The sequence below is a fragment of the Primulina huaijiensis genome, chromosome 5 (assembly GCF_012295235.1).
Source record: "Primulina huaijiensis isolate GDHJ02 chromosome 5, ASM1229523v2, whole genome shotgun sequence".
NCBI classification, from domain to species: Eukaryota; Viridiplantae; Streptophyta; class Magnoliopsida; order Lamiales; family Gesneriaceae; genus Primulina; species Primulina huaijiensis.
The window spans coordinates 1,370,102-1,394,647 of NC_133310.1; the positions used below are offsets into that span (position 1 = coordinate 1,370,102).

Genomic DNA, 24,546 nt, shown 5'->3' on the forward strand with positions numbered 1-24,546 from the left:
ACAGTGCTTGCATGATTTATTTATTTTTACCTAATTTTATATATTATATAATATGATAATTGAACCCTTGATTTTGTGAGTCAAGTCAAATATCAATTTTTAAGGTTAATCGAGTGATACTAATAATTTTATTGAGATTTATAACAATCATTTATATAATTATCTCGAGTTCATTTAAATAATTATCATATTATATAATATATAAAAATAAAATAAAAATATTTATTTGATGGGGCGGTGAAATGAGAGAACGATATGGTTTAAGATTTTTATATATTGAGAGCAATTAAGTCATTTATGGTGTTTTTTATCAATCTTTCTCTTTCTAAAAAGATACCAAACGTGGGATAGAGAAGATTATTTATCAATCCTTCTCTTATCACGTGTACCAAATTATACCTAATAGTTATATTCGAGATTATCAATTAATAGTTACAAATATAACAGACAGGATGATGGTAAAAATGGGTAAAACATTGTTATTAATTTCAAAAGTAGGTCTCTTGTGAGACGGTCTCACGAATCTTTATCTGTGAGACGGGTCAATTCTACCGATATTCACAATAACAAGTAATACTCTTAGCATAAAAAGTAATATTTTTTCATGGATGACCCAAATAAAAGATCTGTCTCACAAAATACGACTCATGAGACCGTCTCACACAAGTTTTTGCCTAATTTTAAATCCATCGATCTAAATATAACTTTGTATGATGCTTGAATTAATGGATTTTAAATTCATATACTGGTTCGGATGAACAAAGTTCAAGTAACTTTCAAATCCACTATATATGAAAGTTAAGAAATTTCAATAATAATTGTTGTGGATTTCAAATACACCCAAAATAATAATCACTTGAAATTCACTCCTCGAAATCCATCCTTAAATCAAATTTCTTCTTCCGAATCAATCCAGCAGTTAAATACGACTCGTACTATATAAATTATAGCACAATGCGATATAAAAGTGATTACAATAGTTATAGAAATATATCAATTATACAAGTATAAGTTGAAAAATTAGTCGTGATTTACGAATTTAATTACAAACAAAAAAAAGGCCCAGAAGTCCCAAAAGACAGCACACACCGTTATAGTTTTCTTAATGGACTACTCTTGGGCCTGAATGGAGGCAGGCTTAAACATTCAGCCTACAAAGAATACCCCACCAAAATGATCCGCACTTGAAAAAGGATTATATTTATAACTGAAATTAGTTATTATTTTTAAGTAAATTATTTTAAAAAAACAATAATTTTTTTTTAAAAAAATATATATAAAAAATTGACAGATTCTTCATCATATTTACAAACAAACCGATTTTAAACTTTGTTTATATATTGAATTTTTTTGAATTTAATAGCAAAATTATAAAATTTTAAATTATGTTTAACAATATTAAAAATATTTAATTTTAAAAAACTCAAAAATATCGTCAAAAAGTAATTTGAACCAAATTGTTAATTAGTAATTCAAGGTTTTGCATAATTTATTACTTAACAAAAACTAGCGACTAATAACACCTAATATTATCAAAAACTCTTGTTATACAGTTTCATAGGTCAATGTTGTGATACAAATATTCTATTTAGGTCAATAATGAAAAAATATTAATTTTTATGTCAAAAATATTATTTTTTTTATTGAAAATATGGACTAGGTTAACTCGTCTCACGAATCTTCTGTCCGTCCGACAAAAGATCTACTCTAATATTGTATCGCACGCATATGCAATATAATAAATAATGTTATATATAGCACAATATTTTAATTATTCCATCGGCATCTTTCTTTGCAAATTCAAACTTTTCTATTAGTATACCAATGGAGTTTCAAACAACCATTTTAAGTTTTTCCTTTTATCTCTAACATGATTATGAAAGTAAGAGATTAGCCATAATTGTCGTTTCAAACCAGTACCTCCCTTGATCTGGTCATCATCACATGACTATCTCCGGTAAAAATGAGATCCTCAACATATAAACCAACAATTAATTTTTCAATCTCTACTTTGATACATAATGTAAGCTCATGGACATTTGTTAAAATCTAGTTGCTAGAAATATGTTTTTTTTTCATACCAAGCTCTACATGTTTGCATTAGTCCTAACTCTAAATTTGTTTGTTGGGTTAAGTGTATATGAGTGAGAGTAATACCGAGATGTGTAAACTCCTGAGAAACTCTGGTGCGTCAAGCTGTTGATATTGCGCTATTTGATCCAAGTGGGTAGTTGAGTTGTAAAAATTGGAACGTCATGTCTTAACGATTAGGTATGTTTTTGTTGGAGGCAGAGCCAACGACAAGGAAATAGTGAGATTGATAATGAAGTTAATATGAGACAACACCAGGGATGAGACATGCTCTTTCTCAGACTCATGGGCCTAACTGTCCGACAATTGACACCCATGTCAGCGCGCCACGTAGTTTACGATTTTGCGTTGTCATAAGTAAAAGGAAAAAGTTGTGTCTTGATTAGCAGTTGTACACTCTGACCTATTGTTAAACGGATGATCCTAATTTATACTGCAAACAAATTTTTCATGCCCTTTTTGAACATACTTATATATATGCTTCTCAAGTATGCCATTGAGAAATGCATAGGGATATCCATTTAATATATTGTTAACTGTTTTTAAGCAAACAAAGCAATGATCTAGTCACGCAACAAGTGCAAATACCTTGTCCCCAACGCTTAATCAGACAAAAAAACCGAATATTTTAGTTCAAAAAAACAGAAGTGAAAATACCTCAAAATAATCAATCTCCATGCTTTTGCTTGTAGCTTTTGATCACTAATCGAGCTTCGAACGTATCGATTTCTGTATTTGACTTGTACTTGGTTTTCTAAGCCATTTCACACCAATATATTTCTTTACTTCGCGGTAGATCACTGGTCAACGCCAAAACACATTCAAAAATCCACACACTGGAAGATAAGTTCTAAAATAATTGGATGATTATCTAACAAAATTTAAGAATTACTGATCATGAATAATTACTCAATCCAATATAAGTGATATCATTATTTTGTACAACTGGTGTAAAATTTAAAATTTCCAATCATTCTGAATATATTTATCCATATAATACTGAATCTGCCTACATTCCAAACCAATGGGACACCCCATTAAAGATCGATGTAAACATGTTATCATTGTTGCATGACAATTTTTTTTTGCCAAAATCACAGTAATTCAGTTCTAATGTAAGTAAAATATAATGCACATTACATATGAAAGATTTCTACAAATATTCACATAGATGAAATGATTTTTTTTCAAGGAATATGATTACCATCTAATGGAAATTTATTTGACAGGTTTCCAAAAATCGGGGCAATTTTTGTGTTTCTCATCCCGTCAGAAAAAAACCCGGAAACTGAAGCGGCTTTAGCTTCGTTGTTCGCACGCCAGCCCGTAAATCCAGGGCCCTGAATCAGATTTCTGAGATTATTTCGATTTTTCTTCGGTTTTTCTTTAATCCCCGGTCGCTGTTTTTCTTGATCTTTTCCTCACGGGGGTAAAGGCAGAATCTTGTTGGGTGTAAAAGTTCTCTAGACTGGCGTTATTTTTTAGAAATGAGGCTGAAGATAGTCCACCAAAATCAAGAGAACCTGGGCAGGGAAGAAATGGCGATGAAGAAGGAATCAGTTGAGACGGGTGATCAAATGGAGGAAACCCAGATGAATCCTGCACCGGAGGATGAGTCAATGAAGGAGAATTCGACGGTTCTGGAGGTTTCTCCAATTACTGCTGCTTGCCCTATGCTCGTCTCTGTGAGTTTTCTCGGCCTGGAATTCGTGAATTTGATGGTTTTGTGGGTAGTATTACTGAACTGATATCAGATCTGGTTTGTTGTTGTTAGGGTAAGAGGAAGCGGAAGCCTAAGGAGCAGTTGATGGACGAGTTTTCGCTGCTTATCTCGAGCAAGAAGAAGAAGAAGAAGAAGGCGTCTTTTCCCAAATCAAAATTTGTGAGACATCGTTTATTTCTTCGTTTCTTCAACCAGAGATTTTTCTTTTTTTTTTTTTTTGCAGTTCAGTGTTACACAAACAATACGCAAGCCTTCTTTTTGGTGTTTGTGTTCCAAAGGGTTTGGTTTACATTCAGCAAGTTTTAAAATTTGAGTTTTGTGAATCCAAGATGATCCAACTTGATCCCCAATTGGTTTGAGTCCATCGTGGCTCCGAAAATAAGGAGTCCAGCAAAAAGAAAAATAAAAACTGCATCTATTTATTCCTTCCTGTCCAGCGACAACAATTTTATTGACTAGTTCTTGCATATTAAGATGATTTTTGTTCAGTGTTGCTTCAATATTATCTCGGGGCATGTTAATCCATGGTTAAACCTTCATTATAGCCAAAACAATGGACACCAGTTTTGCATGACATGACAGGATTAGGACCTGCATTGAAGGGCCACGAAGTGACCTTTTTCCATGTATATTGACAGAAATGTATTTGGATGTGCATCTACCTTGGTTGTTTTTTCGAACTTGTACGCGATCAGAATTAAGATTTTTTTAGTATTTGTTGCATGCTGGTTCTAGCTTATTATGGACTGTAGTCATAGCTTTGACAGGTTTCTTGGAAGTCCTGAGTCAGTGTAATACCTGCCCTCAGTTGCAGGAGAAGTGTGAATTACTTCATAACAAAACAAAATGAACTTTTCTACCAACTTGTATTAAGTATTTTAAGCGAATATGTATGCACATTAACTACTAGAAGAGATCACAAGTAGAGTCGCAATTGAACGGGCCTATGGATATGAGATAGGTAAAGACTACAGACAAGGATGTCACTCCCTGATCTTAAGGGTATGTCCGGTAGAGACTCTACCAAATGAATTCCGCACCTTTCTGTCTTGACTTTATACAAGACCGAGTACTAGCCGATTTACCAAAAACTATAACGGGTAATAACGGTACAACTCGAATCTATTAAATCATACAACAACATGAGCGCGACGTTTCAATTGCTCTTCTAGCAGAGATAATTATTGCACACAACAATCCTACTCCCAATAATTGCACTCTCTGCAAGCAATGAGAATCGAACTCGTGACCTTGACTCTAATACTTATTGTAGGACTGAGTGTTTGTCGATTTACCAAAAGCTATAACTAGTGGTAATGATGCAAATCAAATCTTTTAAACTGTACAGCAGCACAAGCGTCACGTTTCGATTGTTCTCGGGCAATCATTGCACCCAACACTTTACAATTGTAATTTTATATTTCTTTTATAAACCTTATCACATCCTTCCTACAAACTGATGGTGGAGAAGGATTATCACAGCGGATATCATGAGCTGTTTGTTCTTGAAAATGTTCTAGCTTTGGTGACTTTCTCCCCAATGGTGTACCACATCTGAAAATTTAGATATTAGCCAGCCAGTATGCCATAGGTTTTGAATTAAACGCTTCCTTTTAAGAAGCATTGGTGTATAAAATTGTCAATACATTATCATGGTTTGATATTCTTTAAAAAAAATCGTCAGATGGATGAAAATCTATTGTTTCAATGATATTTGCAATTAACATATGGGTGTAAAAATGCATTAGCAGGGGACACCTGATGATGAAGGGACATTAACGAGGTCTATTCCATTGAAGTCACCCCCCCTGATTCGAGCAGAGGAGGTTCAGTTGAGTTTGGGCAACCGGCCTAGCTTTTTGAAAGTCTTAGTTAGATCACATGTCGGAAGTTGTTTCTGGATGGTATTATTTTGTTTAGAATGATGTTATCATCCCTTCTAACATTTTCTTGAATGGATGAGTCGATTAAAATTTTAACGTCCACGCAATTTCCGTTTGTCTGCAGGGTCTTCCTGTGCCCTTTTGCAAACTGCATTTACCAGCTGAGGATGCTACAGTTAATCTTGAGAACGAAACTGGCGAAGTGTTTGGAATGAAATACATTGCACATAAGACGGGACTAAGTGCCGGATGGAGGAAGTTTGTAGCTGGGAACAAATTGCTAGAAGGGGACGTTCTGATCTTCCAATTAATCGAACCTTGCAAATTTAAGGTGATATTATTTCATATTTCTGCTAATAATATTCGTTTAATGTAAATGCCACTCCTTTTAGATGCAGTTCGCCTTTGGAACATTTGGTTCGTCTAATATTATGTGCTGATTCTGTAGGTGTACATTATAAGGGCAAATGATTTGACTGAGGTGGATGGTGCGCTTAGCCTTCTTACTTTGGAATCTCAAACCAAGCAAAGTGATGCAGGTTAGTTTTGTGTGTCTATTTCTTGTTCATGTTCGATTAAAATACAAAACTGTAGCATTTGCAGTTGTTTAGCTTCGGATACACATTATCTTTTTCAGTTTTAAATCTGAAACTACTGCGCAGAGGGAAAACTGGGTGCGCATGGCAAAAAGAAATGGCGACCAAAATCTCTTCCATCAGTTGTTTTCCAGAAATCGAATCAGAAGGAAGGCTCGTCAGTGCCACCACTCGGACAGCCGGAGGAGCATTCAGGAATTGATAGTGATGAGGTTGCCTCGGAAGTTTTGGAGGATTCCAAGTTCTCAGGATTTGCATTGCGTTTTAAAGATGTTAAAAGTTTCGAGGAATTTCACATCATGATAAATGGAGTGTGCATCGACCCTGAGCTCCCAGAAAATATTCGTCTAAAATACTACGAGCTATGCTGTAGCAAGAACATGTTTCTTCATGATCATCTCCTTCCAGGGCTCTCCAGCAAGTTAGTGGCTGGTATGATTTTCGAAGCTGTCAACACTGCAGATGCTATAAGAGCTTGTAAACTCACCACCCCAAAAAAGGAATTTGAAGTGTGGGAAAAATCATTGAAGTCTTTTGAACTTTTGGGATTAAAAGTCGAGTTCTTACGAGCTCGTCTTTGTCGACTGCAAAGTCTTGCCTTCTACACAGAAGACGCCTTCCAAACAAAAAGGTATTTGGATGTTAAGACAGAGCGTAGCCGCGTTGAAGTTGAGATTCGAAATCTTGAAGAGAAGCTTGTTGAACTTGAAGAGCTATCTGCAAAATATGATGGTGACATGGAGAACCTAAAGACTAAAGCCGAGAGCTATGATATGAATTTCCAAGACGAGGCTAAAGGTAAATGGTAACATTTCCAGGGGGAAAAAGTTGTTATTTATCATGCTAGAGTCTCATCGTTTAACATGTTAAGAAGATATTGGTTTTGCTTTTTTTGGAGTTTTGAGGAAATATATGTATATTTTTTCCTTTAAAATTATTTTTAAATGCTATATTTTTTTATTTTATTGACATAATGGTATGAATGTTTACTGCAGAAACAGGCAAAACGTTTAATCAAAATATGATCATATTAGAAGAGATGAAAGTGGGCTAAAATGAGTTTCGAGTTCCACACTTAATGATAAATACGAATAATTTAAGGTCGATCGATTAATATTTATTATAAATATCTATACTAAACAAAATTACCGTTTGAATAATAATACACATAGTTGGATCAAAGGAGTACAAAGAATGACGAGGGAAACATACAGTACTTTATTTTTGAAGAAAAATCAGATAGTACTTTTAAAAATTCCATATTCCTTAATTTTTGTGTAAAATAATAACCCCATTTGCACTTTCTGCATATCATATTTATTTTTATTAATAATTTATTCCATTTATTATTATTATTATTAATTAATTGGTTCTGCACACGCATTTGTTTTCTGTGACATCAGTTTTTGTGTTGACTGTTGACTTATCCATTATTTCAAATAGCAGATTCAATTATGAGAAATATAATTTAGGTACAAACAGTTTTAACTTTAATTCCATTGATTTTCCAAAACTTTTAAATTATAAGGTAGTTTGGAAGTATTATTAAAAATTATCAAATAAAATAACAAATTAATTTGATAAAAAGGGGCCTATCTAATATAAAAAAATATAAATAATTAAAAGATATTTGTGTGCATTCACCTTAACAAGATTAAGAAGATGGAAAGTGAAGCAAATTAAATTACATTATAAAAAGCGAGAGAGAGTACATACTAACTTTCAATCACCAAAAAAATTCCATCTACATTTCCAAAGTAATAAAAACTTTAATCCTCCATAGCTCCAATTCATGTCACTTTGCTAATTTATTCACTTAGTTCATCAGAATCCTGAAATTAAAAATAAAAAAAAAAAAAAAAAANAAACGGCACAGAAAGGAGACGTTGAATTCCTCCCTCCCATGAATTTTTTTTAAAAAAAAGTTGAAGACGTTTTCTTAAACATTCCCAAATTTGTTTCCAAGTACAACCTGTGAATTCTTGCTGGATTGTTCATCTTCATACAAACCAGGCGTCTTTTCAACAGACACTTCAGTCTTGTCAGAAGATTTCTTGGACCCGACGTGAGATTTCTTAAGCCCGAGAAAACCCTTCCATCTCGTCGTACTCTTCGGCGGCCGCAGCGAGAAATCTGCATCGTTTTCTTCAATCTGAAGCTCATCCCTCAAAGTCGTCGTCTTGTTGCCGCCGCCGCAGTTCTCTTTGAACGGAAGCAGCCTCCCCTTGAAGAAGAGCTCATCAGCGCTCATCATCGAGTGATTACTGACAGAGAACTCGAAATCCGAGGAAACAGGCGCATCCCTGTATGCAGCAGCAGGTCTCATGTGGGATTGGCCGAGGCGGGGATGGGATTGAGAATGGGATGATGATTCCATAAAATCGTTGGAGAAGGAGATTCTTGGGCTCATTGGAGGAGGATTACTCATCCCTTTGTGGTGCTGATCTGGGTTTTGGTTATGCATCTCCAAACATGCCATGGAGCGCTCAAACAACAGCATGAGGTGGGAATTCAAATAGAAAAGTATTGAATTTTCCTACTCTCTCTCTAATAAATTTTACACAGGGGGTCCCTCTACCACTGTTGCAGTGTTCAAGATGATGTTTTTTATTTATATCAGATAGCGGGGACCTTTTCTTTCTGGTACAATCTCTGTTGTTATTTTGTTCTATGTGTCGAAATCTTGGCCACAAGAAATGGGTTTCGATTAGTTTTGTTCGGTTGAATCCAAATGATGTTATTATGGTCAAAAGAATGAACAAATTCGAGATTTAATGGATGAGGGGACATGTCTAGATTCAAGATGTGATTTTTTTGTCAAAACATAGGTCATTTGGCATTCACTCAAATCTTGGATAGAATCAATCAACACATACCCCTTCCTTTCCTGGGGAAGGAAATATGTGTGTGTGTGTGTGTGTGTGTGTGTTGAGTGTGAGGTGTAGAAGTGATGACAAAATTAAATTATAAGGACAGATGATTAAATGATGAATGAATTGATGTTTGATTGAAATAAAAAGATGCCAAGTACCAGATTTGGAGGGGATTCACAGTTTTCCCTTGCTGGCAAATGCAACCAACTACAGTTGTTCTCTTTTTGAATTCATATTTTTGGTTGGTTCATTGGCTTTCTGAATAGGTGGATGGTGACATACTTTGACCAGTTTTTGGCAAAGTTTGTTTCAATTTTTTTAACATCTATTTGTATGTACAATCATATATGGGCCGGGTAAAGATGTTATTGTCTTTGTTTGTGATATTTATGTGTGTGTGCTTTTTTTAAAAAAAATGTGTTGGATAATGAAGTTTTTGAAGTGGAGCTTGTTGGGTAAGAAAGCATGTTTTTATTTACTTTTATGTGGAGATGATATATGTTTGAGAATTGTAAAGGTTTCCCTTACATATACTCTTCCTCTTGATGCTGTTCGTGAAGCAAATAAGACTGTCAAAATGGATGAACGAGGTCGGTCGGCCCGTAACCCGCTATACAGCAGGTCGGGCTGTAATTTTGTCCAGTTGCAAAATCACTTAGCCAACTCTCATAATATAATTTATGTGAGGGCCAAGACACTTTTGTGTTAAATTTGGCATGACGATATATTGTCATTCTATATGTGAACCAATACATATATTTTTACGCGAACCAATCTCGACTCACCTATTTTATGTGATACTTCTGATCGACGGATAACGGTAGTTAGTGGAGCTGTTAAGCCTTGGAATAAAGCTTATAACGCTATGAATCAAGAAATTTCAAGCTACTTTTGGAGCAATATCTCAATTATATATTTAAGGATGAAAATTTAATAATACATATGGAGATCACTGAATTTTTCAATGAATATCACATGTATTATTATACTTTAATTTTTAAATGCATCGTTGAGGTACTACCAACAGTATAATATCCTAGTTAGTTTTTCATAATTTCTTTTCCGAATTTCTAGATCTTTATTGTCTCTTTCATTCAATTTCCATCAATTTTATTTTCAAATGAAAAAAAAAAAAAAACCTTAGAATTATTTGAGGCTCTATTTCGATTACTCTTCTTGCCATTAATTATGATAAGTTAAAAGCACCCCTCAACTTTTACTATACATTTTTTGGACTTGGTCTTGTTTATTGGACTTGGTCTTGTTTATTGGACTTGGGCTTGTTTATTTTGGGCCTAATTAAAATATTGCTCCAACATCATCATTAAAACAAATGCTGTTNTTAATCATATAATAATAATAAAATAACAAAAAATTTAAAAATTTATAAGGAGCCGAAGTTTCAGACAGCGGCCCCTTTTTTCCTTAAATTAACTTTTAATTATTAATAAAAATATATGTGAAAATATAGGTTTTTTCAAACACTATTATTAATTTATAGAGGTAGTAAATAAATCCATTAATTATGATCATTGATAATAAATAAACTAAGGATAATAATATTAATAGCGCGAATAACAAATTTAACAATATTATTGTTTAAAATATTAATATTAACTGAATTAATAATAATAAATTTATTTTAACGAGATATGGTTGAGTACAATTTTTGTTAACCCGAAATAACCAATTTGATTAAAAATTTTGGTCCTGTGTTATTTTTTTAAAAAAAAACTATTTTTAATAAGATTTATGTTCATTATGTTGTTAGAAAATCAGTTAAACCAAGTTAAATTATTATTTTCAAAACGGTTTAAGATTTATTAAATTCAAATTTATATTAGAATTTTTAAATAAAACTTATAATTTTAAATTTTCTTTAGCAAGATTAGTTTTGTTAATACCGTTATTTTCAATATTTCTAATATTAATATTGTTAATTTATTTAACAATATTTATTGTTATTTGTATTAATAATATTATTATTCTTAATTTATTACTCAATAACAATCATAATTAATTTGATTTATTTATTCTGTGTATAAATAATAATAGTATCTTAATAAATGAAAGTCTCGTTTATTTAATTAAATAACTAAAAAATAGTTTAAAGAACTTTTAAATTTATGAAATAGTATAACTTTTCAAGGGTTAGGTTCTCCTTAATACCGGGCCGGCTTTATTATAATTTTTAATTTGTTTTAATATTTAGCAAACACAATATTGTCTATATTATTAATTTAAAAAACCTAAGGATATATATTATGCATATAAAAGACCAAATAAATATATATTACCAAAAGTACCCCTATCTTAGCTAATAAGAGGACTACAAGAAATGAAAATTGCGAATCAAATTCTATTGCATATTTATTATTTAAAGAGTGTGAGACCGTCTCACGGATCTTAATTTGTGAGACGGGTCAACCCTACCCATATTCACAATAAAAAGTAATAATGTTAGCATAAAAAGTAATATTTTTTCATGGATGACCCAAATAAGAGATATGTCTCACAAATACAACCCGTGAGACTGGCTCACACAAGGTTTTGTCTTATTTCAATTATCTCTAATCAACCCAAAGTCAATGACTTTAATCTTCTATTGAATCAAAATAAATTAACCATGTATTAATTATAATCCGAGCACACACGACTTGTATGCTACGGCTTCTTACATATTCAAAGAAGGAAAAAAAATGTCTAAACTCGAAATTTGAACAACTTTGTCCATTCGATGAACCATAGAAATTTCCATTTACAATAACTTAAAATTCATCTTAAACAAGATTTCAAATTTCAAGACTCGCGATTGTAACAATCACCTCTCGTCTAAATAAAAAATAATAATAATAATAACTTTTATGGATACAAATTAGTCCAAATGCTCATTCGCGTATTGAACCAAAATGGGTTCACGAAATTTTAAAATATCCGAAATTGACAGCAAATATAATCCAAACATAAAGTCAAATAGTAATTTCATTTAAAAACATAAAGTCAATAAGTGAGCATGACAACTTGGTAAATTATCAAATACCATAAGGTATTCAAATTCAAACTCAGCCATCTTGCATGTATAATTTAAGGCAAAAATTTGTGTGAGACGATTTCATGGATCGTATTTTGTGAGACGGATCTCTTATTTGGGTCATCTATGAAAAAACATTAATTTTATGCTAAGAGTATTATTTTTTATTGTGAATATCGGTAGTGTTGACTCGTCTTACAGATAAAGAATCATGAAATCGTCTCACAAGAGACATACTCATAATTTAATAGGACATCGTTTTAAAACCCTTCCTACTTCTAGCATCTATTCAACATAAAAAAAAATTTGTGTAAATTCGGTTGTGTTTGGATCAATATGCGTGATTCACGATTTCAAATTTTTTTTAGCATAAAATTCAAATGAATTTGAAATATATTCTACATCAAAGCATTTTCAATTGTGATTGTGAGTGAATTTAAAAAACACACAAAAACTCTCATGAGTCCATCTGATGATCAATTTTCTGATATTGACATTATATCCAATACTACTCATTAAAAAATATTAATTTGTATGTCAAAAATGTTAATTCTTACTCCAAAAATATATCAAACAAAAAAAATCCAAAATAAATTTTATTTGAGATCATTTTTCAGATATTTTCTTGAATAAAAGCACTCGACTCAAATCATATAATTATTTGATTGGAATTGGAATATATTGCAATATAGTAACATAAAATGTTTTTGGGAGGTATAAAATCAATTGAAAATAAAGATATCCAAACATACATACATGAAACTATTTTTTTTTAAATAAAGTAAAAAATTAATATTGTAGTGTCGTTTTCTATATAATTAAACAACAGAGATGGATGATTCATTTGCTTTAATCTCCCATTTTGCTTATACAATAATATTAATTTATTTTATCCCCGAACCCAATGTGACAAACTAAAACCATTGCCTTTATTTAGCAAACAACACGTGGCGCTAGCTGAGTGGTCTGTTACAGACCTTCTCGTTGCTCTCAGGTGATGCTGAGATCCTCACCCACGGAACCATACTTTTCATTTCTTTCATTTTGGGACCTGAAAAATCAATATTCGCTTCACGACCCCTCTTGTTTTGAAGCAATACCCCAAACAGTTTCATACTACTACCTTTTTCGTCATCATCAGTATCTAAACTTTGCCCACCACCCACCACACCACCGTCTCCGCCGCCCGCAGCCCCGTACCCAAGCTTCATAATGCGTTGGATTTTCTCCGGCGACACATTCAGCCGCCGAGTCAAGTAAGCAATCAATTCATCGCACTGTTTCTTGGTCTGCGTCAGCTCGGAGCTCAGCGTGTGATTATCTTTTCGCAGCTTTTCATTCTCATCCGATAAATCAGCCGCGAGCTGAGCCGAAGCCTGTGTTCCCAGCGAGCTGGGATTCTTGGAGTTCGGAGATGAAGTGGAGGTTGATCCTAGATCTTCGCCGGAGATTGCCGGTGAAGTTTGGTTATCGGCGGCTGTGGCCTTCCCGCCCGCAGGGTTTTGCGAAGAAGCTAATTTCCGGCGCTGGATTCCAGTCAAGAGCTCTCTTTCTCCTCGCTTGAAGTTCTCGTTGGCGAATTCCCATTTGTCTGGAACAGTTTTTCGAAAACCCTGCACCCATAATTCGGATCACGCGCTGTATAATTGAAACACAATCAAGAAAAAGAATCCATGGATTGTCCATTTCTGGGTAAATTGCCGATAAATCAGAACTTAATTAAATTTATTATATTTTTAATATTTTTTTTATGTTTTAACTCGAAACTGATATCTCTCTGTTAATAAATCTGTGACAAAAACTTACGCAAGATGGTCGTATTTTATTAGACAGATCTCTTATTTGGGTCATCCATGAAAAATTATTATTTTTTATGCTAAGAGTATTATTTTTTAATGTGAATATCGGTAAGGTTGATCTGTCTTACAGATAAAGATTTGTGAGACCGTCTCACAAAAAAACCTACTCTAAATTTTTATATTGCACGAATTATACATAAAATTATTCTAAAAGCAACTTTAAACTTCGAAAAAATACAAACACGATTACTTTTTAGCTCATTCCCTTGCAGGTCAAAAACTCCAAATATTTTAAAGAGAAGAACATGTTTATTGAGACCCGAGTTTGGCTTAATAATCTCACCGAAATTCCTTTGTATTGATTCAAATTCGAGTCATCCTCGCCTCTTAAATTAAGATAAAAAAAAAGAACATGTTTATTTTGACATGTTTATCCGTGAGGCAGAATTGTTATTTTTCATGTTGATGTTGGGTCGGGTAGAGTTTATTTTTATAAATTTGATACGTGAAATGATCTCATAAATGTATTTTTTGTTTCAAAAAAATGAATTGAACGCAAGGAGAAATAATACCATTTTTTATATAAGATTTGATAATATTTTTTTGTTTAAAAAATGAAAACTTCATTTTAATTATTAATATGAATAAAACCGTTCGCACACAAATAAAAAAAAAAATCAAATCTCGTATGAAGAATTTTTATAATACACTGGATCAATTTTCCCTCAATTGTTATTGTACCGTACCAATCACACGGGAAACTCTAAAATCCAATTTTAATTTGATCAAAAATTTGATACATACTATTTTCAAAAAAATTATAAACTACAATCAAAATTGACAAGAATACAAGACGAAAATTGGAAAAACCAAACGGCAATCAGCAACATGTGATGAAGAAGAAACTTACATATGTATTCAGCTGGCGAACAAAGCTGGAGAAATTGTTGTGCTTGAAGTAATTGGGCAACAAATCCTTGGCAAACTCCGCTGTTTTCCACACAACGAACGTCGTCCCACTCTCGTTCCACGATATCACGTCGTTCGTCTCCGGGTCATCCACCAGGTCGTAAGTCTTCGTCAAGAACGGCGCCGGAACCGACCTCAGCGCCATCTATGACGACTCAGACCCAACCACAACTATTAAATCTCTCAATATATATATATATTAACAATCGGGAACAAAAAATAAATTAACGGGTTTTTGTAAATCACTTAGCAACTAAAAAGCAATAGGGCGGTGAGGAATTCCCAGCCCCAACAATAGAATCCGAACCCAGAACGAACGAGATCGTGTTTCGAGATTTTAGCAGCTAATTCCATCGGGTAACTCTTGCTGTTTTGGCGATGATCTGATGATCCGACAAAAGGGGAAATCAACCATAACTTCTTGGAGAAGTTCTGGGTCTGAGAATTCCTGGAGAGAGGGGATTGCGGGGAATTTAAATAATGGAAGACAAAGGGAAAAAATCTGGGACAGTCTACCTGAGGGTTCTAGAAAAACATGGAAACAGCACGCATTTTGGTACGCCTTTTTCAAACGTTTCAAACAAACAACCAATCCAAGAATTAATATTTGAGTAGGTCTGACCATCTCACGAATCTTTATCTGTAAGACGGGTCGACTCTATCGATATTTACAATAAAAAATAATATTCCTAGCATAAAAAATAATAATTTTTCATGGATGACTCAAATAAGAGATCCGTCTCACAAAATACGACCCGTGAGACCGTCTCACACACGTTAATCAATTTCTTTTTTCTGAAAAAAAGTAGGTAAAGAAAACATGATTCATGTCTTATTTATGGAAAATGATAATCAATCAAAAATAATATTTTAAACATAAAAAGTAATATTTTTTATGGAAAAAAAAGAGTCGAAGATTCATCTCACAAAGTTATCCGTGAGAAGATGTCACATGAATTTTTGTGTATAATATAATTTTTTGTTAAATATTTTTTTATAAAATAAATTAATCCACCACCGATCATTAGAAGTTTTTTAAATAAACTCAAAGAAAAACAAACCATCAAATAAATATTACGAAATATTATAAAGTAAAAGTCTTGAATAAGAATATTTTAATTTAGTCATAAGGAAATTTTGTTCTCGAAGATTAAACACTATAATTATCTTGGTAGTGTTGGTGTAACAATTAATTAATGCGTAGACCTGAAATGGTGGGTTTTGTAAAATAAGACGTGCGCGTGACATATAAGTTCTTGAATTTTGATTTTCACCTTACGATTTCAATTTCCTTTCCATTTCCCATTATTTGTGGGAATTGCCGCCATTCCTTTGGTCAAGAAAGCTACATGTTTTTAACAAGTTGGTCGGCATCACCAATTATTTTTTTTATTAATAATAATAATTATGACAATAATAGCATGTATTCAAGAATATGCAATCTAAATCCAATACTCACGTCCCCGCTGCCTAAACTGGTATGCAAATATTATTTTTTTGTACTCAAGAGCCGGTTCCTATTCCGAATGCCGGAACCGGTGCTACCAAATACTCCGAACAACTTAGCACTCTCTTCCAACCATTTAACGGTGAATGACACACAATGTGTAGAGATCGCCGAGCTATTCATGCCATTTGCTATTCGACCCGAGCACCCGAATCGCCAGGATTTCGAGGAGATCAGGGACAGATGGATTGTTGAAGCTCGTGATCTCGACAAGTTAATGGAAAGATTAATCCACACATCTCAACCAATGATCATATGAGCTCATCCCATTTTTTTTATCATCTATAAATACTCATATATGTCAATATGAATCTGGTACCGTTTGGTTCGCTATATTATTATTCATATTTTTATCCATAATTTTATCCAATCTAATATCATGTTTGATGCACCATATTATTTTTTCATCTACGGATCATTTATCTTACATCAATCAAATCATCAATCATTTATCTCACATCAATCAAATCATTGAATTGAAATTGCAGTATTATCCTTAATAAATAATATTATAATACTTTATTAATATTTTCAAAAGAACAAAACTATAATATCACATTATCTCAAATTTAATCAAATTAATCAATCAAATCAAACATTATATTAACTATCATTTTGATATATTTTATTATTAAAAAATATTAAATATCTCCGTATTATTTTTCTCATACTACGAACCAAAATGTACCTCAAGTTTGGTATTTCTTTTAACTCCTCATTGATCATTATTAGCTTACATATTTTTGGTTATCTGATAATCCTTGACTTGAACATCTTTTTAAAAAACTTTGGACAATATTTTAACACTTAATTTCTTCTTGCAAGACTCATTTTATATTGCACCGAGATAGACACTCTCGATTCTAAGCTCGTCTACCACGACAAAAAAGAAAACTGTCAATTTGCCTTTCCTATACTTTGAATAAGTTGATTTTCAACATAAAGATTTGTGTTTTGTTGATTTAAATTTCTATAGAGGATTAGTAAAATGTTATATTCAAAGTTTTCCATGCAAAGTTAATGAATGAGTCGGCCAATGAAGTTTTAAGACCATATACTTGTCAAACACACTCTTGGTTATTGGAGTAGTCATTATATCTAATCTATACGGACGCTTTTATTGAAGTTTATACGTAGTTAATTATTTATTAACATACAAATTGGTTTAATAAATTAATTTGGAAAATTCAAATACTCGTACTACCTAGCTAGAGCACTAACCTCCTCCTACTCTTGATAGCTTCATTATTATTATAATTTTTTTTTATTACAACTCACGCGGAGAGAGAATATCGAATCCGGAGAAATCGACTATTCCGACCGAAGGTGAGACCACTGGGCTACATTATAAGTTCATTGTGTCTGGAGATATCTATCTTCTTATTTATGTCATTATTAAGGAAGAATAATTTGACAGAGAAAAAAATAGATTGTTTATATATACATATATCATATAATATAAAAATAAATTTAGTGGGTTTTTTTATTAAAAAAAAAAAACTATTGATGGAAGTTCGGATCAATTAATGACAGCAAGAAGTGTCCAAAAGTAAACACCAGTAATAATTCATATTTATAAGCAACTTGGCTTCACCATTTAAAACCAATTTTCTAAAAGTTTAGATCCTTCGCGAGAACAAAACGCTGTACAATATGGAATTTGGAACTAGTCAGTTCTAGTTGGTAACAACTTTATCGTCCAAAACACAAACTCGACAATCTTTGAGAATAGTTAATTATTGTTATCCAACAATCTCACACTCGATGATTATATTTTTTTTGGTTATAATTGAGAATTATACACACGATCTTCTATCTTATATCAATAATTAGGACCAAGTTTATTAAAAGTTATAAATACCCAAACAAGTCCAACTTCTTAATTTGTACAACATCAGATGTATCAAGTTTTTATCGTTCTTCTAATATGAACAATTATTGATTCTCAATTGTTTTAAAATATAATATTTTTTGTAAAATAAGGGAAGTTTGTTATTTAATAATATTATTATTGTACAAACTTAATGTTGAATCTTTTCTTGTTTAAAAGAGGTTAAAACAAATGCATTAGCAAATCTCGAAATTATAATAATAAATTATGACATTTAAATAATTTATTTGGATTGATACACTTGAAAGAATGAATTAATTCAAATCCATAATTCTAAATTCCTTGATTGTTTTTCTAACATTGTCCTTAACAAACTCACAAGGCAGTCTAATTATATGAATGCCTCGTGGGCTACTCTCTTAAGCCCACTTCCAAATTGAGATCCTAGAGTTAGAGATTCGTCACAAGATAACACTACTTGGTCTTTTAGACTGGCGAGTTTCGGGAAAAAAAATTGCTGTAGTTTTAAAAAACCATTTAAATAAAAATGTTTTTTTTTAGTAGGTCTCTTGTGAGATGGTTTCACGAATCTTTATTTGTGAGACATGTCAACCTTACCGATATTCACAATAAAAAGTAAGACTCTCAGCATAAAAAGTAATATTTTTTCATGGATGACCCAAATAAGAGACCTGTCTTAGAAAATACGATCCGTGAGACCGTCTCACACAAGTTTTTGTCTTTTTTTATATTCTCAAATGGTTTTTACGTTTCGATAAATATTGAATAATGATTTGTAACTTTGATGTTTTGTGGAAACTTGAGTCAAGCATGTGATAGAAACAAATATGTGTAATCAACCAGTGTGTAATCATTCGCACCAAACGCTGGCTGAAAGGATCTTATCAATTATATTTTATCGCAAAATATTTCATAATATATTTGCATAATATCAAATTATAATACGCTCAAGATAAGTGTAATTTGAAATCCATCACAATTATTATTGAAAATGTTTAATTTTATATAGAGTGGATTTAAAATTTATTAAATTTTGTTCATTAAAAACTTTAAAGAATTTGAAATCAATATATTTAAAATCCATCGTTTTAAATATATTAATCCAAGCACAAAATACATGTATGAGTTCAAAATGAAGAGGAGAATGGATTAAAACATTTTGAGAATTACAAATGAGTAAAAATCATTTTGGTGTATGAACTATTGATAAATTAATAACTTGATACATTAACTATTATAAATGACTTAACTAGTACATTGGCTAACCAAAATATTAATCTTACCCTTAATTGAAATTGCTTTTAAGTCCAATTATTATTCTTAAATTCAACTATACAAACATTTTATTTCAAAATATATTTATATTTATTTAAAATTATATTGTAATAAATCATTGTCATTCTATTTGTATAAAAATGGTGTAATTATTATTAATACAAATTGATAAATTGATACTACAAAAATATATTTTCAAAAAAATTATAAATAAATTAAAAAAAAAATCGTTTTATTTATTTTGAAATTAAAGAAAAAGTCAAAAGCCACAAAGTTTATAATAAAAAAAAAACCTAAATTAAGTGTAAAAACTTTCAGCCACATGAGTCACGTAAATCGGGACAATAAGTGAGATTTTGCATGTGTCATATCGGTGCTTCTGTGACCACACGCATTTGGTTTTTTTCCCGGAGATTTTTCTTTTCATGAACTATAATTTTCATGTTAAACACTTTTTCGAATTCTAGCAGATCAAAACCAGTTTTCAAAAAACTAAAACGGTGAGTATGTTTGTTTCGGTGGTTCAAAAAAATACATTCGAGCTCTGATGACAGATATTTATTTTATTATATTTTTACAAATATGATTAAATATTTTTTACTGAAAACTTTTTAAGATATATGGACATAGAGCCTCACGAACCAAACAATTCGAAACCTGATTTCCTCCCACGGTGTTCTCATCACATTCATCAAGATTATAGCTTCCTTTTTTTATGTATGAAGAAATGGGGAGAACGTACCAAAATGGGTTTTGTTGCCCTAAAAAAATATTGTCTGGAAACAAAATCTTAGAGCACCTGATACTTTCACCTTTATTCCATCTGCACATATCGCACGCGTGCATCCCATCACCAAAGAGATTCCCATTATTTCATTTTTAGCAAAACACTATTTAATCTCACATTCCCATTTCTTTTCAAGTAAAAAGCTACGTACGTACACCTAAGCATCGGTAGCAGAACAAATTAATTATGTTTATACTATAAAAGAAATTATATTTATTTATATATATACCTTTTTAAAATATTTTTTTAAAAAAAAAAAAAGGAAGAAAGAAGGCTTCTTCCATCTTGCGGTTTATATTATCCAAAGCAAAAGCGTGTTTAACACTACATGCTTAGTGCTTAGTAGATATCATCGCCCGTTGTACTTGTGTACCCTACCAATAAAGTCGGGTTCTATATCTCTCACGCCTTTTAATAAAATAATTAAATCCATCATTTACCTTTCCTTCACTTCCTTAAATTAATTAGTTTATTAATCTCTAGTCCATATGTGGACACAAGATAAAATGGAGTGAGTAATGAAAAATCCCAAATAAATTATTTTTTTTATCACCTTTTCAAAGTTTATTGAGCCAATAGAATTTTCCCAGAAATGTTTACTATAGTCTTGAATCCGGAGATATTTTTTACAATTGAATCTCGAATCTGAAATCTTTTATCAAAATTTGATATCTTGATGTCAAATAAGCTATAAGTCACTGATTATTAAACCCATATAATTTATATGTTTTAAAAATTGCTAAATTCTTGAAATTTTAATGACAAATATTTTTCTTTTAAAAAAATGCTTTATAATCACTCGTATGCATGCGCAGAGCGCAGAGGAAGTTTTTAATTGATTCTCTTTTTATTTTTTCCATAAACTTTAATATGGTATAATATTATTTATTGCACTCATTGAATAGGCTTGACGACCTAGCTAATATTGCTCCTAACTAACCTAGCTAGGGGAGGTCAATATATTAATAACTATAAGATTAAGGGACCACAAATACAATTTTAAATTGATATATCAAACAATTTTAAATTGATATATCAAATTGCATTTATAAGTTCACTTGTATTCTTTGAAATGTATGTCAGAGGTAGCATTACATTTACTCTATCTTATAAGATATGATATCGATCTTATTATCATCGTTTAAAAACTTTGTTTGATATTAGTTATTTTTAAAAAAAAAATAACTAACTGTCAAAATAAGGTATTTTAAAAAATTTTCGATGGCCCCATATTTTTTAAGATCTTATTTAAATATTTTTTAAAAAACCAAATTATCATCATATGTTTTGTAAGCATCTCAATCATACTCTCATCATTTAACATAATATATAAATTGATTAAAGGTTTATAATAATTATAAAATAATATTTTTAATATAAATTCTATTATAATTAATATAATTATGACTACTGATTATTTATTTTTTTTAAAAAATAAGTATTAATTAACATTATACGGGATTATGAACATTATTATTTTATTATAGTTAAAAATTAATTATACTGATTATAATTATATACATCATAACAATTATTATTACGTATATTATTATTATTATTATTATTATTATTACTATTACGATTATTTATCATTATAATGATATTATTATTAGTATTATAATAATAATTTATATTATTAATTATATAATTAAAATTATATCAATAACAATTAATATTTATTATTATGTCACATGAATAATAATTGATATAATTATTGTTTCTACTACAAATACTGTCACACGAATAATAATAACTATTATTATTTGTTATTCTAATTATATTATTTAATGATATAAATTGATAGTATTTTTATGTTAATCAAATATAAAACTATAGATAATAAGCACATGCTAAAAAAAATTATGTGTATCAATTTCATTATTTTATCTTTTTTGGTAATTATCATAACAAAAAGATCTTATAGTTTCATTATCTTATTTTATTCAAATATTTTAAAAATTTATTTTTAAAATAAGATCATACAGTTTATATTTATACTCATAATATAACTTATAAGTTTGAAATAAGTTTAGTCAAATACCGTCTAATTGTCTAATGTCGTCTCTAATCTCTATACATAACCCTCGCATCATGATGATGTCAACACATCCATTAATTTGTCCGGTTTAATTTTTCTAGGTTAACTGTAATTTTAGAGTTGAAAATATAATTTGCATGTCGTTTTTCCCTTGGTCCATATAATGAAATTATGGTTGAAAATATAATTTCCATGTGTGGGCAATGACTATTCATTTAAAGGTTTAAATAATGACCCCAGATATTTATTTGAATAGTCCCTTCAACTAATACGTGCTAACTATATACATATATATGTGTATATATATTCAAAATATTTTTAAAAATTTATATAGGAAATTAATATTATTCTATAAATGATCCTATAGATATTTTAAAATTTGAATGGAACATTATGTACGTTGGTAAGCGTACAGATTGGTCCATTGATTTTTTTGAAGCCCTGCAAATCTAAATCCCTTGTCCCTCATTTTCTTGATCTATTAATTTTTTGTTTATGAATGACACTTGCTGTGCGATGAAATTCGCAAATTTAAATAACGACATCATATTGTTCACTTTATGCATTATCTTATTAATTAATGATATTTTTTTTATGTATTTTGTACGTGAGACTTTGCTTTGAATTTAAACAATCATATCAAACGAAGGACCACCATTCTTCTCATGGTCTGGGCATCCCCTCAATCCCACCCATCCATCCTCGAGGCCACCCATCTCCACTGCATTGGGAGTGCATACCTTACATGAAATACTTAGATCAAAACTTTCATGGATTTGTTTTTAATTTTACCCAAAAAAGTCTCATTTGATATTTTTTCGTTTTATTAATACATGATCTTTTTCATGTATTTTCAATGTTAGACTTTGATTGAATTCTCAACCAGTCGCAAATCTCTTGTCCGATACCCTATAATTTGCTTCCTTTTTTGCCTTATTTTGCTTAGTAATGCATTGATCAATAAACAACCGCTGACAATGAAATCAATTAATTGAACCCACAATTCACAAATCCAGCCCGTTGATACATTTGTTGGGACAAGCATAATGTAGTTAATTATATTGTATTAAGTTATTGGTACTTTGATAATGTTTACATACTTAGAGATTTTAAGATTCGATTTGATCATATTACAAGAGACAAAGGCAATGGGTGGCGGCCGACGGGTGGTGCCCTCAATTCCCCACCGCTTAGGGATGTAAACGAACCAAACCGTTTGTGAGCTATTCAAAGCTCGATTCGATAAAAGCTCATTTGAGCTCGTTTAATGAGGCTCATTAAGATAGATAAATAAACCAAACTCAAGTTTTACAGTACTCGGCTCGTTAGCTCGTGAACATGTTCGTTGGTAAGTTAATCATTTAGATCAAAAAATAATAGTTTTGATATTTGATTTATTGATTTTGCATATTATTTATGAAATATATAGAAAAATATATTAAATTTATTAATTATAATAAATTTACAAATTTTAATAAGAATAATATATATTTTCTTTAAATATATAATTTAATTTTTAATTAATTTAATGAAAATTTAAATGTATAATTCATATTTATTAATCTTGTTTAGGCTCGATAAAGGCTTGAATAAGCTCGTGAGCCATGCACATATTCGTTAAATAAAGCTCGAACTCGGCTCGATTATAAACGAACCAAGCTCAAACATTCAAGAGTTCGGCTCGGCTCNATTTTTATTTGTATAATTGATTTCTCAATTAAATCGTAAAAAAAAAATAGTTGAATGTATGGAGTATTTTTAACTGAAGCATTGTTTTCATTGGGAATACGAAATCAAAATTTCGTTTCAAAATAATTTTTGATGGGAGACTGATCACCATATACTTGTTATAAGGAAATGAGAGATTTTGATTAGAATAATTTAAACGAACCATAGATTACATTAAATTCAAAATTAGTTGACCTTTGACTATTATATATTATACATACTGATCAAATTATTACTATTATTATTATTATTATTATTATATTCTTTCATGAATTCCCTTGTATCGCTCTCAATAATATTCTACATCTTACATGTGACATCAAAAGTCAAATGACGTGTGCTTCTAATTCAAACTTTAAAATTGATGTATATATATATATATATATATATATAT

At 30.9% G+C, this 24,546-nt stretch overlaps 3 protein-coding genes across 5 annotated transcripts; 1 reads left to right on the forward strand and 2 right to left on the reverse strand.

The window, feature by feature from the left end:
- Positions 1-3,124: 3,124 nt before the first annotated feature.
- On the forward strand, positions 3,125-7,195 carry LOC140976195 (B3 domain-containing protein Os01g0234100-like). 3 transcript variants are annotated; one of them, XM_073440142.1, is made up of 7 exons: positions 3,125-3,206; positions 3,321-3,776; positions 3,866-3,973; positions 5,563-5,718; positions 5,822-6,028; positions 6,146-6,236; positions 6,360-7,195. In XM_073440142.1, exons 2-7 carry the CDS (start codon positions 3,579-3,581, stop codon positions 7,100-7,102), a joined length of 1,503 nt encoding a protein of 500 aa, XP_073296243.1. In that variant the 5' UTR covers positions 3,125-3,206; positions 3,321-3,578; the 3' UTR covers positions 7,103-7,195. The 3 variants fall into 3 exon arrangements, with proteins under 3 accessions (XP_073296243.1, XP_073296242.1, XP_073296244.1); XM_073440141.1 differs by lacking the exon at positions 3,125-3,206 and having other exon boundaries at positions 3,228-3,776; XM_073440143.1 differs by lacking the exon at positions 3,125-3,206 and having other exon boundaries at positions 3,230-3,776; positions 5,566-5,718; positions 6,360-7,194.
- A 781-nt stretch (positions 7,196-7,976) lies between these two features.
- LOC140977841 (uncharacterized) lies at positions 7,977-8,917 on the reverse strand. Its single transcript, XM_073442574.1, has 2 exons — positions 8,266-8,917; positions 7,977-8,125 (listed from the first exon to the last, which is right to left on the reverse strand). The coding sequence occupies exons 1-2, from the start codon at positions 8,791-8,793 to the stop codon at positions 8,102-8,104; spliced, it is 552 nt and encodes a 183-aa protein (XP_073298675.1). The 5' UTR covers positions 8,794-8,917; the 3' UTR covers positions 7,977-8,101.
- Positions 8,918-12,981: 4,064 nt separating this feature from the next.
- Positions 12,982-15,513, reverse strand: LOC140976270 (heat shock factor protein HSF24). The gene is made up of 2 exons (XM_073440291.1): positions 14,907-15,513; positions 12,982-13,810 (listed from the first exon to the last, which is right to left on the reverse strand). Exons 1-2 carry the CDS (start codon positions 15,108-15,110, stop codon positions 13,151-13,153), a joined length of 864 nt encoding a protein of 287 aa, XP_073296392.1. The 5' UTR covers positions 15,111-15,513; the 3' UTR covers positions 12,982-13,150.
- Between the last annotated feature and the right edge of the window lie 9,033 nt (positions 15,514-24,546).

Excerpts from the sequence above, each read along its gene's own strand:
- LOC140976195 (XM_073440142.1), top strand. The coding sequence starts at position 3,579 with ATGAGGCTGAAGATAGTCCACCAAAATCAAGAGAACCTGGGCAGGGAA. Across the intron at positions 3,974-5,562 it reads CTTTTCCCAAATCAAAATTT|CAGGGGACACCTGATGATGA; the intron begins GTGAGACATCGT and ends AAAATGCATTAG. Across the intron at positions 6,237-6,359 it reads AACCAAGCAAAGTGATGCAG|AGGGAAAACTGGGTGCGCAT; the intron begins GTTAGTTTTGTG and ends ACTACTGCGCAG.
- LOC140977841 (XM_073442574.1), bottom strand. The coding sequence starts at position 8,793 with ATGCTGTTGTTTGAGCGCTCCATGGCATGTTTGGAGATGCATAACCAA. Across the intron at positions 8,126-8,265 it reads AATCCAGCAAGAATTCACAG|GATTCTGATGAACTAAGTGA; the intron begins GTTGTACTTGGA and ends TTTTAATTTCAG.
- LOC140976270 (XM_073440291.1), bottom strand. The coding sequence starts at position 15,110 with ATGGCGCTGAGGTCGGTTCCGGCGCCGTTCTTGACGAAGACTTACGAC. Across the intron at positions 13,811-14,906 it reads TTCGCCAGCTGAATACATAT|GGTTTTCGAAAAACTGTTCC; the intron begins GTAAGTTTCTTC and ends TTATGGGTGCAG.